The following is a 16,487-nucleotide window of genomic DNA, read 5'->3' on the forward strand; positions in this document are numbered from 1 at the left end:
CGGGGGCGGAGCAACATGCGGCGAGGGAGACGCTGCGAGTAAGATCTCCCATTAAAAAAAGTGAATAGGGAGGAAAGCGGCAGGTCCCAGTGAGAACTGGGACACGGAAGATAAACGGGTGACGCCAGCGAACTGCCCGAAGAAGAAAGTGGCCATAAAGAGGACTAGAAGGGAGGGAAGCGCAGAACCCTGCTCCCCTCCCCCGCCCACAGAGGCGGCACTCTCCGACCGCAGAGAGGAGGAAACAACAAACCAAAACGGCCAACAAGAACAAACGACGCAGCAAGCGGGACTGTGAGTGGAAAGGAACTATTGCAGCCACCACACCCCGTGAACGGGAGCTGAGGCGAACCCTGCAGGATCCGCCGCGCGGCGGTGAGCGAACGGCTCCGGGCGCCATTAGAGAAGAACAAAGACCCCGGGAGACGCGCACACAGCCCGGGCTGCCGGTAAGCTGCGCGGAAAGCGGCGCGCTCGGCGCGCTTGAAAAGCAAGTGCAGACCTGGATCGCGGCTGCCCAGGTCCCCGCGCCTGCGACCTAGGCTTGCGGGGAGACGACCTAGGCTTGCGGGGAGACGCACGGAGGTCCTCACTGAGGTGAAGGTCCCTCCCTGAGTGAGCAGGAACCAGGCGCCCAGGCACGGGAGCCGGTGCAAAAGGCGCCATTCCCGCGCCACTGAACTGGGCTACAGCCCGCGTCCTGGACTGAGGGCTTTGAACTGAGACCCGGGCACGAAAATTCGGGGCGTGGTTTCTCCACGACGGTGGGGCACAAGGCAGACACAGCACCCCAAAGCTGTTGAGGTGTACCCTACCATTCCCGCTCTGTTCTCTGTCCCACGGGGTGGGGGAGGCGAAAAACAGCCCCCCAAGGACAATAGGAGAGATCTCTGGCGCCACCTAGCGACCAGGAAAAAAAAAGTCACTAACACCCTATAAAACAGGACATTTCTTAAGACTGCTTGAAAAGGGCAGAAGGTTTCTGGAGGACCCAGTGGCCAGCGGGAAGTTATTCCACGCCAGGCCCCTTCCGACCAGCAGTCTGAGCCCACAGAGGGAGCAGGCACCCACGTCCGGGGCAGACCGGGTGCGCAGAAGAGTGTGCCTGAAACCGGAGGCGCAGGGACTGCATCCCGCTTCGCCATTTGAGAACAGGGACATTTCTTCAGTAAAAACTGCCTAAAACCAGCAGAAAGCTCCCCCAGAAGACAGAGATGGCTCCTGGAAGAGCCAGAGGGGAGCGGAGAAGTTCACCCAAGATGTCAGTCAGTCCGAGCAACACAGTGTCCCAACGCATACGACAAATTAGAAAACAGACAGTAGGGAGTAGAAGAACCACACGCAACCTAAAAACTCCTCAGGAAAGAAGCACACCACAAAAAGAAAACCACTCCCCAGATTGCAACGACAGCAACTTGGAAGAACTTCTGAGCCTTCCAGAAAGAGAATTTAAAATTGCCATGATTAAAAAAGTGATAGATCAGAAGAAGGAAATTGAGTCCCTAAAGAGGGAAGTAAGAGAAATGCAGGAGATCAAAGAATTAATGAGGAACTAAAGAACTCTGGGAAAAGCAATGAAAGCAGAATAGATGAAATGGAAGAACGAATAAGTAATCTTGAAGACACAGAAATAAAAAGAACCAACAAAAAGAAAAAGAAGAGAAGTACGAAGGAAAAAGAATGAAGAAAGACTTCGGGAACTATCTGACTCCATGAGGAAAGGAAATATAAGAGTTATAGGAATTCCAGAAGGAGAGGAGAGAGATGTAGGAACAGAGAAAATATTCATGGATATAATTGAAGAGAACTTCCCAAATGAGAAGAAGGAGCTGAAAATTGATATACAAGAAGCAAGAAGAACACCAAACTTCCACGACGAAAGGAAAAACACAGCAAGACACATAATAGTAAAGCTCCCAAGAATCCAGGACAAGGAAAAAATAATGAAGCTGACAAGAGGGAAGAAACAGATAACATTCAAAGGAAAACCAATCAGGCTGACATCAGACTTCTCTGAAGAAACACTACGGGCAAGGAGAGAGTGGAGGACATAGTCAACAGACTCCAAGAAAACAGATGCCAACCAAGAATACTCTATCCCGCAAAGCTCTCTTTCCTCCATGAAGAAAGAATATGGACCTTCCCAGACAAAGAGAAACTCCGGAATTTCATTGCGACTAAACCCCCACTCCAAAAAATACTACAAGGAATCCTAAAGCCAGAACCTCAGAGGGACGAATAACAACGAAAGAAGACCAAAAAAAAAAAAAAAGTTATTAAAAGAATAAATAAATAAAATCAAAGGAAAGACAAACATAATGGCAAATACAGATGCTAACATATCAATATTAACTCTAAATGTAAATGGACTAAACTCTTCAATAAAAAGACACAGAGTTGCAGCCTGGATTAAGAAACAAAAACCCAACCTTTTGCTGTCTCCAGGAAACACATTTAGCTACAAAAGATAAATAGGCTCAAAGTCAAAGGATGGAAAACAATCCTACAAGCAAATGGGCCAAAAAAGAAAGCAGGAACAGCTATACTTATATCAGATAAAACAGACTTCAAACTCAAAAAAAATAAAAGAGACCCAATGGTCACTACATTATGATTAAGGGACAATACTTCAAGAAGAAATAACACTCATTACATATACTCACCAAACGAAAGAGCACCAAAATATATCAGACAACTGTTGTCCTCTCTGAAAACAGACATCAGAGAAAACACATATGTAGTGGGAGACTTCAACACACCACTATCAACAATGGATAGATCAACAAGACAAAAAATAAGTAAAGAAACTAAAGCTCTAAATAAGGACCTAGAGCATTTGGGCTTAACAGACATCTATAGAACACTAAACCCAAAAAAAACGGAGTACACATTTTTCTCAAGCGCACACGGATCATTCTCCAGGATCGATCACATACTGGGGCACAAGACAAACATCAACAGATACACCAAGATTGAAATCATACCAACCATCTTTTCTGACCACGAAGGCATCAAACTAGAAATAAATCATAAAAAAAGGCAAGGAACTATCCTACCTCATGGAGATTAAAAGCCACACTACTGGAAGACCACTGGACTAACGAGGAGATCAAAGAAGAAATTAAAAAATTCTTTGAATTGAATGACAAGGAGGACACCAATATCCTAAATGTATGGGATGCAGCAAAAGCAGTAATAAGAGGAAAATATATAGCAATAGAAGCTCACATCAAAAAACAAGAAAGAACTCAAAGAAACAACCTAATCTCGAAGCTCAAAGATCTAGAAAAGAACAACAAAAAAACCCCAGAACCAGTAGTAGAAGAAAAAATAATAAAAACCAAAGCAGAAATAAATGAAATTGAAACTAAAAAACAATCCAAAAGATCAATGAAACCAAGAGCTGGTTCTTTGAAAAAATAAATAAAATAGACAAACCCCTAGCCAGGCTCACAAAGAAAAAAGGGAGAAAGCACAAATACACAGAATCATAAATGAAAGAGGAGAAATCACAACGGACACAGCAGAAATCAAAAGAATAATCAGTAACTACTATGAACAGTTATATGGAAACAAGTTCAACAATCTAGAGGAGATGGACAAATTCCTACAACTCTACAATCACCCAAAGCTAGATAAAGAAGAAATAGAACACCTAAACAGACCAATTACAAGCAGCGAAATTGAAATGGTAATTAAAAACCTCCCAAAAAACAAAAGCCCAGGACCTGATGGATTTACAAATGAATCTACCAAACATTCAGAGACGAATTAGTGCCTATCCTTCACAAACTCTTCCAAAAAATTGAGAAGGAAGGGACAATACCAAACACGTTCTATGAAGCCAATATTACACTAATACCAAAACCGAATAAGGACAACACAAAAAAGGAAAACTATAGGCCAATCTCCTAATGAACACTGATGCAAAAATCCTCAATAAAATTTTAGCTATCAGAATCCAACAATGTATCCATAAGATAATTCACCACGACCAAGTTGGATTCATTCCAGGGCACAAGGATGGTTTAACATCCGAAAATCAATCAACGTTATCCAACACATCAACAAAAAGAAATATAAAAACCATATGATAATATCAATAGATGCTGAGAAAGCTTTCGACAAAGTGCAACACCCATTCATGATAAAAGCCCTTGAAATTCTTGGGATACAAGGAACATACCTCAACATCATAAAGGCCATCTATGACAAGCCAACAGCAAGTATCATTCTCAATGGTGAAAAGCTGAAAGCAATTCCATTAAGATCTGGAACAAGACAAGGATGTCCACTCTCACCACTGCTTTTCAATATATACTGGAAGTCCTAGCCAGAGCAATAAGACAAGAGAAAGACATCCAAGGAATCCAAATAGGAAAAGAAGAAGTCAAACTATCACTATTTGCAGATGATATGATAATATACATAGAGAACCCCAAAATCTCCACAGAAAAACTAATTCAACTCATCAATCAATTCAGTAAAGTGGCAGGATACAAAATCAACACGCAAAAGTCAGTAGCCTTCCTATACACAAACAATAAATCTGAAGAAGAAGAAATCAAAAAAACCACCCCTTTTATTATCGAAACAAAAAAAATCAAATATTGGGAATAAATCTAACAAAAGAGGTAAAACCTATACAAAGAAAACTATAAAACACTGTTAAAAGAAATAGAAGAAGACACAAAGAAATGGAAAGACATCCCCTGCTCATGGATTGGAAGAATAAACATTATTAAAATGGCCATCCTACCAAAAGCAATATACAGATTCAATGCTATTCCAATCAAAATCTCAATGGCATTCTTCAAAGAAATAGAACAATTATTGATGAAATTCATATGGAATCACCAAACCCGAATAGCCAAAGCTCTACTGAAAAAAAAGAAGGAAATGGAGGCATCACACTCCCAGACTTCAAAACTATACTACAAAGCCATAATCATCAAAACTGCATGGTATTGGAACAAGAACAGACATACAGACCAATGGAATCGAATAGAAAATCCAGAAATAAACCCAAGATTTATGGTCAACTAATCTTTGACAAAGGAGCAAAGATATGCATTGGAGCAAAGAAAGTTTTGTTCAATAAATGGTGCTGGAAAACTGGGTCGCTACATGCAAAGAATGAAGCTTGACCACTACCTCACACCATACACAAAAATCAACTCAAAATGGATTAAAGAACTAGACATAAGACCTGAAACCATAAAATACATAGAAGGAAATATAGGCGAAACACTACGGGATTTGCACATCAAGACATCTTTACAGACACATCACCCAAAGCAGTGATAGTGAAGAGGAAAGATAAACAGCTGGGACTACATCAAATTAAAGAGCTTCTGCACAGCAAAAGAGACAATAACAAAAAACAAAGAGAAACCCACCAACTGGGAGAACATTTTTGCACCCAACACTAATGATAAAGGACTGATCACAAAAATCTGCAAAGAGCTGATGAGACTCAGCAACAACAAAGAAAATAATCCAGTCAAAAAATGGGCAGAAGAGCTAAAAAGAAACTTCTCTGAAGAGGAAATGAAAATGGCCAACAGACATATGAAAAAATGTTCAACATCACTTGTAATCAGGGAAATGCAAATCAAAACTACCATGAGACCATCTCACACCAGTGAGAATGGCACATATTAAAAAAACTAGCAACAACAAATGTTGGCGAGGATGTGGAGAAAAAGGAACTCTTGTGCACTGTTGGTGGGAGTGCAAACTGGTCCACCACTATGGAGAGCTGTGTGGAGATTTCTGGACCTACTAAAATAGAGCTTCCATATGATCCAGCAATTCCACTCCTAGGTATTTACCCAAGGACACAGAAACATCAATTCCAAAGAGCACCTGCACTCCTATGTTTATAGCAGCACTGTTTACAATAGCTAAGCTTTGGAAACAACCCAAATGCCCAAAAATAGATGACTGGATCAAGAAGATGTGGTACATATATACCATGGAATATTACTCAGCATTCAAAAAGATAAACACATGCAATTTGCAGCAACATGGATGGCACTGGAAGGGATCATGCTCAGCGAAATAAGCCAAAAAGAAAAAGAAAAATACCGGATGTCTCACTCATAGCAGGAATCTAGAAAACTTAAATAAGGACCAGGAAAATGAATATAAGAAAGTGAAAATCAAAATCAACAAAAAACTATAAACCAGAGACACTTTTTGGGGGTGGGGCGGGAGGGAGGATTGGGGTCAGAATGGGGCGTTTGCAATTGTATGGGAATATAAAATAAATTTAATATTTAAAAAAAAAAAAAAAAAAAAAAAACATTCACTAACTCATCACGTTATTACACATAAATGAAGAGAAAATAATGGATGGCTAAAACTGAAGAATATACAAACTCACAAAAAAATGAACCACTATCAAAAATGAAAGAAACATTAACAAATGATACAAACAACAAACAAATTAAAACACATGACTTGCTCTGTTTTGAAAGCCCAAGTGTCCTACAAATGTCACTTTACTTGAAAAATATTTTTGAGAATAATTGTCTTATTCTCTCATAAATCAATCTATTATAATAAAGAAAAAACATAAATCAAAGGCATCAGCATTTTATAATAGAATGCCCAGATCTGCATACCGTTAAGTGTCTTGGCTGTTTGCCTGCTTTACTTAAAACCGAGAGAGGTATAATCCCAATAACTAAGTCTTCTAGCAGCTGTTCTAAGTGACAAGAGAAATGCCTCATCTAGCAGCTACCTCCAAATGTGTGATACATGCACCGTGGTGACTGGAAGTTAGCAATCCTGGTGTGTTTGCTCGCTTTTAGTATTAAATATTTAATGGCATATTTTTCCTTAATGGAACACAGGCACATCTGATCAGTCACTGAGATCATTTAGTAATGCAGTCAAAGTTATCATACTGCCATTTCACATCAACTTTGTAATTAGATAATTCATCACTTTATAATTCAAAAGATTGCTTTCTTTACTACATTACAGCATGCTACGGCAGTGAAACCCAACTGAGCTGATCAACAAACAGACTCTAATACTTGGTCCTATATGAACTTGAGCCTCAGTAGCTACCACAAACACATACTCCTGACCTTTCAGGACACAAGAGGTAATATTTTCCACAAATTAGCCTCATAACACTGAAGTAACAAGCACCAGTATATCCAAAATGAGAGGGCAAACAGAACTGAAAATTTAAGATGTAAAGCAACATAGATCATGAACAATTTTTTCTTGCTTTTTACTGAGGCATATCATTTTTCACTGGGTAAAAAGGATAAAAGGGAACTATTTAGTAATTTTCCTCCATGCTGATTCATACACTTTATTAAAATTATGAGGTTATGGCAGAATATCACATAGATTATTTATTACTATTCTAAGTCTAATGGCAAGTACTAGCCAAATGCAAGTTACATAATCTTGAATGTAACATCATTGTTTTCTTACATCTTATTTCTAACATCTCAATCAAAAATATTAAATTAGAATTTCTTCTTACATTATGAATTAGCACGATTCTTGTTTTACACATTCTTCACCAATAAAAAAGAATTCTCAAATAAAAAAGAATTTACTCAGAATGAAACTGAATGTAAAAATTAGGTACAAAAAACTGCCTTCTAAAATTCTCACTTTCAAATCAACACAACCACAGTCTATGCTGTGAAACTAGCTGCCACTACTAGCATTCAAAATTAGAGTTTTAAACGCAAGTTCTGGGGGTCACATATGTATCCTAAAGAATAAAAAAAAACATACAACCACTTGTTTTGTTTGAAAGAAAAGTTGGAATCTTTTCAAACAGATGTGGAATTCATAATCAAAAAATTCTGCGGCAGTTGTACAATATTACAAAATAAAAAGTACTTTGCAGAGCTCTGGAAACACTAACAATGGCATATGCTTTGTGGTCAGAAAGGTCACTTATATTCTTCTTGCTTCCAATTTATTCTCTGTCTTTGAGAATTTTTTAGACAACTAGTCCATTTTCTACTTTATTGTTTAGCTCTTATCATATTTCTAATCAGTTTGCCAAATGCATTTTGAGAAAAGGAAATTTTAAGTCCCCCCCAAAATTAAGAGTATTTTTCTAGAACCTGTATAGTAATCTTCAAAAAATCTATTACATGTGCAGAAAACAAGCTCAAAACCAGGTCTACTGACATTAAGTTTAGGCTGTGACTAAACATTACCAATAATTAGCAATGTATATTTTGAGGGACAGAATTGAGAACTACCATACATTCCATGTCATTTTAGTGAATTATAACATGACAACAAAAGGACTCTTATATTTTAATTCCATCCTTTGAAAATACATGTGTGAGAAACATTTCATTCACAATAGGAAGCAACTACTATAATTCCTACACAAAAGCCCAAGAACGACTTGGAAATCATGGAGCTGCTATGAATGCAGGGAATAGTAAATGATATCTGTATAGCTATGGGCTGAAACCAAGCCAGTTGTAGCAACATTTTTTCTCAACAAGGTAGGTAATTCTCAGCATGCTAAGAGACACCAAAACTGGGCGCAAGTGTGAGCAACCATCTGACTGGTTTACACAAGTGCAGATGGCACTCTCGTGTCCAATAGCACAGAGAGACATAAAACACTATATTCAGACCAAAACAAAGCTGTGAGGTGGTGGCAGCAATAGTGGAAATTAATAATGTGTGTTACTCTAAGAACACACTCACTTTTACTGTGAAGTAGATATTAGTATTCCTGGTGAGGGAATGAAGAAATTGAGTTTAAGAAATTTTCATTTATTAGCTGAGGAAGCAACTTGACCATCATCCTATTCAACCTCCCGTTTAAAATGTGACCTCACTTTAATCATAATTTTCTCACCTTTTAAAGTTTATATTGGAAGGAGCAAGAGGATGCACATTTTCTATATTTCAAGCAAATGTATATAACCGAGGCAGTAGATAGAAACACAGCAGTTGTCATGTCCAGATAAATCCACTTCAAACCTATTTTGTTGAAGGGAGAAGTGGAAAGGAAAAAAAAAGCATGGGGTAGTAAGGAGAGGAGCTTGTAAAAATGGAGATAATAATTTTTTCTTCCTTAAAAAATATGACAAAAGCCAGCAGACAAATTTGGTCTCATTGTTCATGAACATATAAATAATGGCATGTCTCTTGTGCATCACTAACAAATACCTTCAGTTCCTCTCATTCTCTTTGGCTACCTTCTCTATAGCCAGTAGCAGCCACCACTTTATTTGCACCTTATATTTTTATTTCCATCCATCAGTACCCACCAGTAACAAATGATGAAAAATTTAAAAATTTTGCATAGCTCTATTGCAAATCACTCCCGTTTCTTCATCCATCCAGATCATCACCCTGCAGCGCCCTCTATAGGAATTCTAGAAGTACCACTATCTTCATTAGTGTTCTGTTAGCACAATGTAAAACATTTTACACATCAAGCTTTTATTCAAATTCTTATTATAATCACTAAATATAAGAAACATATTGCGCTTGTAGCTACTTTTTCAAATCTTCTCCAGAGGAGGCGAGACCAATGCAGTTTCGCAGCTCAGGGGGTTAGATGAGTCAGCACTCTCTCATCTTACCAGCATTTCTACAGCATTGTCTACAACTATTGCCCAACACATTTCCTCTTCTGAAATTCATGCCATTAATTTCTATGTCCTATGTGAAATCCTCTTTGATACCCTCCCTTTGAAAAATTTCTCTTTTCTATTCCTCATGGTACTTAATTTTTATAGCCAGGCAACAAATTCAAAAGTGGGGAAGATATGCTTATACAACAAATTCCTATAATTAAACTCCGGTTGTCTATTACTATTCATGTGTTTTTAGTGGGAGTAAAGAGTAGGAGACTAATACTAGTGCTAAGAAAGTGGAGGAAGTGAGCGAAATGTGAGTGAAAAAATGACTATAATCATTTTAAAGAGACCACTTCAGGAAGTCACTATGAAGATCACAATGAAATATTAAAATAAACTTGTTTTTGATACCTTCTAAAATGAGGGTGATGTAAGACATTTACATGGGTTTTAAGGCAATTATTAATACTTTAAATCAAAGATAGTTATATTTTCACTTAACTTAGAATTTACTTTAAAATTACTTAGAATTTATCAAGAAATAGAGTCAAATAAATTTTTCTCTTCAAAGACAGGCTCTATCACTAAAAAATCACCACCACACAAAATGAGTGCAATGGCAAACTTTAAACCTTTAGTAGGAAAGAACAGAACATGCTATTTTCTTCAGAGAAAATAAAACATACCTTTCTTTTGAGAATAATCTTTGAAAGCTGACAATTATACCACACCCATTAATAAAATATTGATTAAAAAAAAAACATGAAAATACCCTTTTCAATAGAAGCAATACATTTTCTAATTCTCTATTCATTAAGGTAGGAATGATATAAGTAGGAAGGGTGGGCCTCTCCTGGTGGCGCAGCGGTTGAGCGCTGGGCTGCGGGGCTGCCTGCAGCCTCTGCAGCGCTGGTTCGTTCCCCAGGCACCGGCGAGGGTCCCACAAAAAAATAAATAAATAAATTTAAAAAATAATAAAAAATAAGTAGGAAGGGTCCTAATTTTCATGGATCAACAATAATATGGAATAAAGATTTGATTTATAACATTAGTAAAGAAACCAAACTCAACACTTACTTTAGCAAAGGCTTCAAAAATGTCAAAGGAAGGCGGCAGCTGAGAAGCATCCTGTATTTCTTCTCTCATGAAATGCTGAAATGTCATTGCCAGTTGCCGAGGCCCTCTTTCTTATCCTCGGTCAGTTTGTTAATATCTTTTTAAAAAAATAATAAATGGTACAATCAAAAATGAACCTTTAATGGATAATTTTCAGGTGCTCACTGATAACTGTTAAATCAGATATTCCCTGCCTGAGATTCCATTCTGACAGGGAGCAAGTATGTATCTTTTTATTTTCTGAAAACTACATATAATGATATATACGTTATTAATTAAACTCTGCCAAACTTCATGTATAAGCTCAAACACCTATCAAAACAAAATAAATACACATACAAATGAATAAGTATTAAAACCAAAATCAGTAAAGATGTGTGTTATAGATTTTCTACCTCACCCTCTATGCATGTTCAAACCATCATAAATTCTTATGAATGAATTAAAACAGAATTTTCCATGAAACAATTTATAACAAGGTTATGACTACAGAACAATAAAATCTCAAAGAAAGAAAAACAGAAAGTGAGAACTAAAAGGTTTGGCTAAAATTCAAATAAGTAAAATGTGTCCTACAGAAAGTACATAAAGAAGAAAACATGGATCAACAAAAAAAATCTCAAATTATTTCCAGTTTGGATTGGATAAGCACATTACAGTGCTGTGTTCAAACAGAAGGAGAAGGTTCCAAAATCAATACTACCCCTCTAAAAACTCACTTTAATTTATATCACAAAGGGATGTTAAGGCTAAGAGTGCAGAATTCAATTAATAATGTTTGAGAGCATTTAACTTAAGACAGCATGTCTGACACTGCTACTGAGCAGGGCTAATGTTAATAATAAAACTCACAGAAAGAGATGTTAATTACCTACAGTAATATACTAAGAAAAAATGACTAATTAGTTCTGTATTACAACTAGAAACTATGTATCAGGTTGAACTATAATGTAACTGTTGCTGGGTCAGGTCTACATATTTTCTTTAAATTATTTGTTCAACAGAACAATTAAGGCAATGATTTCTTAAATAATAATTCATTATCATTGGCACTTAGGAGCCTATAACCATAAATCTGTACAAGATTTTCTTCTTGTCTCCAACCTGAAACATTAAATTAAGTAGCAAATGCAGTGTAGGAGCTGGTTTTGGGTTGAAGCCATTTATACCCTCAATAAAGAAAAAAAAGCCCAACACTGACTAAACATTCAGATCTGGAAAGTTTTCAGTCTTCTTAAGTAGCCTGGTCACTGCCTTGGTAGCTTAGGGGAACATCCAGTGCAGTCAGGGGGCCTATCAACTGTACTTCCTACTTTCCTTAATATTTAAAGGACGGGGCTTCCCTGGTGGCACAAGGGGTTAAGCACCGCACTATGAAGCAATCCAAAACCTATGCAGCATGAGTTCGATCCCCGGCCTGCCAGGGAGAAAGCCACATGGAGAGGCAGACCTCTCCTGTCTCGCCCGCTGCTCCCCTCAGCAGTGTATGTCAGTCAGTCTGCCTGTCCTGTTCCCCAGTCTGTCTCTGGTGGATCCTCTCACCTCCCACCCCGCCCCCCGCATCTCGGGCCTGTACCACAGCTCTTGTATGCATAAATAAATAAATCTTTAAAAAAAAAAATGCTTAAAGGACCAGTGAACCTAAAGGTTCACAGGAAGCACCCTGAAATCACTTCCTTGACATTCAAAAAAAAGGGGGAAGGGCAAAGAAAGGGAGATGGGATGGAGAAACACAAGAAAAGTTACTCTGTCACTGGACTTCTCCCTGCCTGTCTGACAAACCTTTATGACGCTTTATAAGCTCGTATATGACAAAGCTACCCTGAGAAAAGTTCATGTGTCAGTCATATGTAAAACCATGAAAAGTTGTATTAGATTTGCCTTGACTAATAAAGAAGTAGAAAACACAGCTAAAAATAAAACATTTTACCTGCTTAGCAAATAAATGGCAGAAATATTTTTCAGATGCTGTTAGAAAATCACTTACTTGATTCCAGATCATAAAACGAGTAAAGTTTCTCCGATTCAGAGGGTGTTCCTTCCATCTATGAAGTACAGGGGAAAACACCAAAAATAATATTTGAGTGTTTTTAGGTATTTAAATAGATATTTAAATAGAATTCTACAAAAAGGTAATTTTCTATATGACCTTCTCAGAGTGAATAATTTAATCACTAGCAATTTTATTTTTATGTATTTGTTTAGTGCCTAGCCTAGCTATAGAAAATTTGGATTTTTATTTGTATTTTTGTTTGTTTTATTGATGCAGCATTGCTTAACTATATATGGTTTAGGGGAATAGGTTCACACCTCCTCAGGTATGTCACCATATCACACCCACCACCAAAGCACCTGTAGTCCTTCAACACAGACCACTGAGCCCTCCCCCCACTTTATTCCCATCCCAGAGCCCAGTCAGTAACAATTTTAAAATAAAATCAAACTTATAACTAAACTCAACAGTTCAATTTCAAAAAAAAAAAACTTTTTTATAAAAGTTTTCATTTTTCCCTCAGTTCTACCAACAAACTTGTATCACTGAAAAAATTGTATTATTTGTTATTAAAATTAATAATTTATTATAAACTGTGGAATCTTGGGGAAGGTACTTAAGCTTGAGTCCAGAGAAATCAATCTCTTATCTAAAACATAGGAGGAGGAGTAGCAACTGATCTATTGGACTATTCGTCAGTTTAAATGAGTTATATTATGTACAGAAATTAGCAGAAGGACCTCAAAGACATCTTTACAGACACATCACCCAAAGCAGTGATAGTGAAGGCAAAGATAAACAGCTGGGACTACATCAAATTAAAGAACTTCTGCACAGCAAAAGAGACAATAACCAAACAAAGAGAAATCCACCGACTAGGAGAAAATTTTTGCACGCAACACTAATGATAAAGGACTGATCACAAAAATCTACAAAGAGCTGATGAGACTCAACAAAAACAAAGAAAATAATCCAGTCAAAAAATGGGCAGAAGAGGGCCTCCCTGGTGGCGCAGCGGTTGAGCACTGGGTTATGAAGCTGCCCGCAGCCTCTGCAACGCCAGTTTGATCCCTGGCTGCTCCCAGGCCACCGGAGGAGCGTCCCACATGGCGCGCAGACCTCTCCTGCCGCCCACTGCTTCCCTCAGCAGTGTACTTCAGTCCTTCTACCTGCTCTGCTCCCCGCTCTGGCTCTGGTGAATTCTCTCAACCTCCCGTGCTTCTGACTGTACCCAGTGCTTGTATAAAAAATAAATAAATAAATAAATCTTTAAAAAAAAAAACTTCTCCAAAGAGGAAATGCAAATGGCCAACAGGCATATGAAAAAATGTTCAACATCACTTGTAATCAGGGAAATGCAAATCAAAACTACAAGGAAATACCATCTTACACTGGTGGAATGGCACATACTAAAAAAACTAGTAACAACAAATGTTGGCGAGGTTGTGGAGAAAAAGGAACTCTCCTGCACTGCTGGTGGGAGTGCAAACTGGTCCAACCACTATGGAGAGCTGTGTGGAGATTTCTTGACCCACTAAACATAGAGCTTCCATATGATCCAGCAATTCCACTCCTAGGTATTTACCCAAAGGACACAGAAACAGTAATTCCAAAGGGCACCTGCACCCCTATGTTTATAGCAGCACTATTTGCAATAGCTAAGCTATGAAAACAACCCAAATGCCCAAAAATAGATGACTGGATCAAGAAGATGTGGTACATATACACAATGCAATATTACTCAGCAATCAACAAAGATAAACACATGCAGTTTGCAGCAACATGGATGGAGCTAGAAAGGGATCATGCTCAGTGAAATAAGTCAGAAAGAAAAAGAAAAATACCGGATGCTCTCACTCACAGCAGGAATTTAGAAAACCTAAATAAGGGACCAGGAAAACGACTAATTAATACAAAGTAAAAATCAAAATCAACAAGCAACTATAAACCAGAGACACACTACAGGGTTGGGGGGGGGGTGTGTGGGGAGAGGAAGGATTAGGGTCAAAATAAGGGGGGGAGTGCAATTGTACGGGGAATACAACCAAAATGAAAATCCATTCATTGTGCAAAAATGAAAAATGATGTAAGAATTATATAAAATAAAATATTAAATAAAAAGAAATTAGCAGAAGGCCTAGAAATAGTAAATGCTCAATAGAAGGGAGTTATTATTATAATCCTCATTCTGTATTAGATTCTGATTCAGTAGGTCAGAGGTGGGGACAGAACTAGCACCTCTGATGACCCTGAAGCAACCTATTTCTGCTCTACAAGTGGTTCTCTATATTTTCAGTATTAATAAGTAAAAGAAGAAAGCCCAGAATCAAGTATAATAGTAACTATACTTTTAACATTCAGGTAATTAAGTAAATGCATATTGACAAGGTTGATCTAAATGTATTAATGTTTGAAATAAATTTGCATTTTCAAGTTCAATACAATACATGCATTTTAAAATAGCAATAAACATAATGACAGATGTTAGTCTTTGGACTAAACAAATAACAAATAATACCCTTCTGGTATTCCAAATCCACTGGTATTAATAAAATATGATTGACATATAATGTTGTATTAGTTTTAGGTGTATAACCATAGTTTTATATTCTGAAAGTTCTCCATTTAAATTTATAGTTAAAAAAAAAGTTAATAAACAACAGGACAAGACAGACTGGAGTTTGAGATAATTTGAGAAACAGATAATCATGCAAAAGTCTGGCAAAAAAAAATTTTTGAAAGGTGTCACCAGATGGATTTCACAGAATCTACTAGATATATTGGCAGAGAAGGGAAAAGGACTAAAGAAACGATTTCAATGAATCTTAGTTATAAAAAAAAGAAAAACGATAAGTTATCTTCAATGTGAGATCAATTATCAACTAATTAAAATCTCATTTGAAGAGGTAACCAAAAATTATATACTTGTCCAGTGCATTTCTACTGTGTGTCACAGTAGAAAATAAATGCAATGTAACAAAGATTACTAACATCCCATACCCCAAATATAGGCCTGACATCTCTACACCCAAGAAATCATGGGGTACTCAAAGGGGGACTATGCACTTCACCACTGCCACTGCTGCTGTGCTTAAAAAGAAAACAGCAAATTTTTGTTTTAAGATGCTCCCTGGAAGAATCCACCTTCTACCTTAATTTAACATAGGTTAAATTCGTCCTTAAATATAAGCATACATGCAACTGAAAATGCTTTTGTTAAATTAAAACGCAAACATATTTCACAAGTTTTATACTCACAAGTTTGACAACAACTCTGCCAAGAAGTCGGACAGAGTCTGGAGGATATCTGGGTTTGCAGTTTTTAAGGCATTTGCATTCCCGCTTGTGGTCCTGCCAAGCTTTTTTCTGTTGAGACAAGAGTGGGGACAAATCATATGAGACATAAAAATTTAACGGTCATTTACATAGGTTTTGAACATTGAGAGTCATCAACGTTAATTTAATTCCAACAGCCTAAATATAACTGCAAAATAGAAAATGAAAGCAATATTCTAACACTGTTAATGACCTAGGATTCAATTTTTGCCAAGTATGCAATTATCAGGCATGGACATTAAGAGCTGCAGATTCACCTCTGTCCTTTAATTGCCCCTTGGCTATTACCTGGCTGATAGAGTCCAAAGAAAGAATCATTATGGCTTACTTAATAATTTATAATATAGTCTTTTATCTGATGAGGATTCAAAAATAGACAGTTATTTTGAATACAAAAAGAAAATATCATTCCAAATTAGAAAATAAAACATATGGCTCAGGAAAAT

At 37.3% G+C, this 16,487-nt stretch overlaps 1 protein-coding gene across 2 annotated transcripts in view; it reads right to left on the minus strand.

The window, feature by feature from the left end:
- The window catches only part of SMYD3 (SET and MYND domain containing 3), a 768,831-nt gene that overhangs the window by 561,132 nt on the left and 191,212 nt on the right, over positions 1-16,487 (minus strand). The window contains exons 3-4 of one of the 2 annotated variants that reach the window (XM_054694961.1): positions 15,964-16,071; positions 12,700-12,757 (exon numbers count right to left, since the gene is read on the minus strand). In XM_054694961.1, coding sequence (XP_054550936.1) covers positions 12,700-12,757; positions 15,964-16,071 — 166 coding nt within the window. Of the gene's footprint in view, positions 1-10,673; positions 10,795-12,699; positions 12,758-15,963; positions 16,072-16,487 lie in introns of those variants that run through there. The other variant, XM_054694959.1, reaches the window with a different exon arrangement.

This window comes from Talpa occidentalis, unplaced genomic scaffold (assembly GCF_014898055.3).
Source record: "Talpa occidentalis isolate TD23 unplaced genomic scaffold, MPIMG_talOcc4v2.1 talOcc4.14, whole genome shotgun sequence".
Lineage (NCBI taxonomy): Eukaryota > Metazoa > Chordata > Mammalia > Eulipotyphla > Talpidae > Talpa > Talpa occidentalis.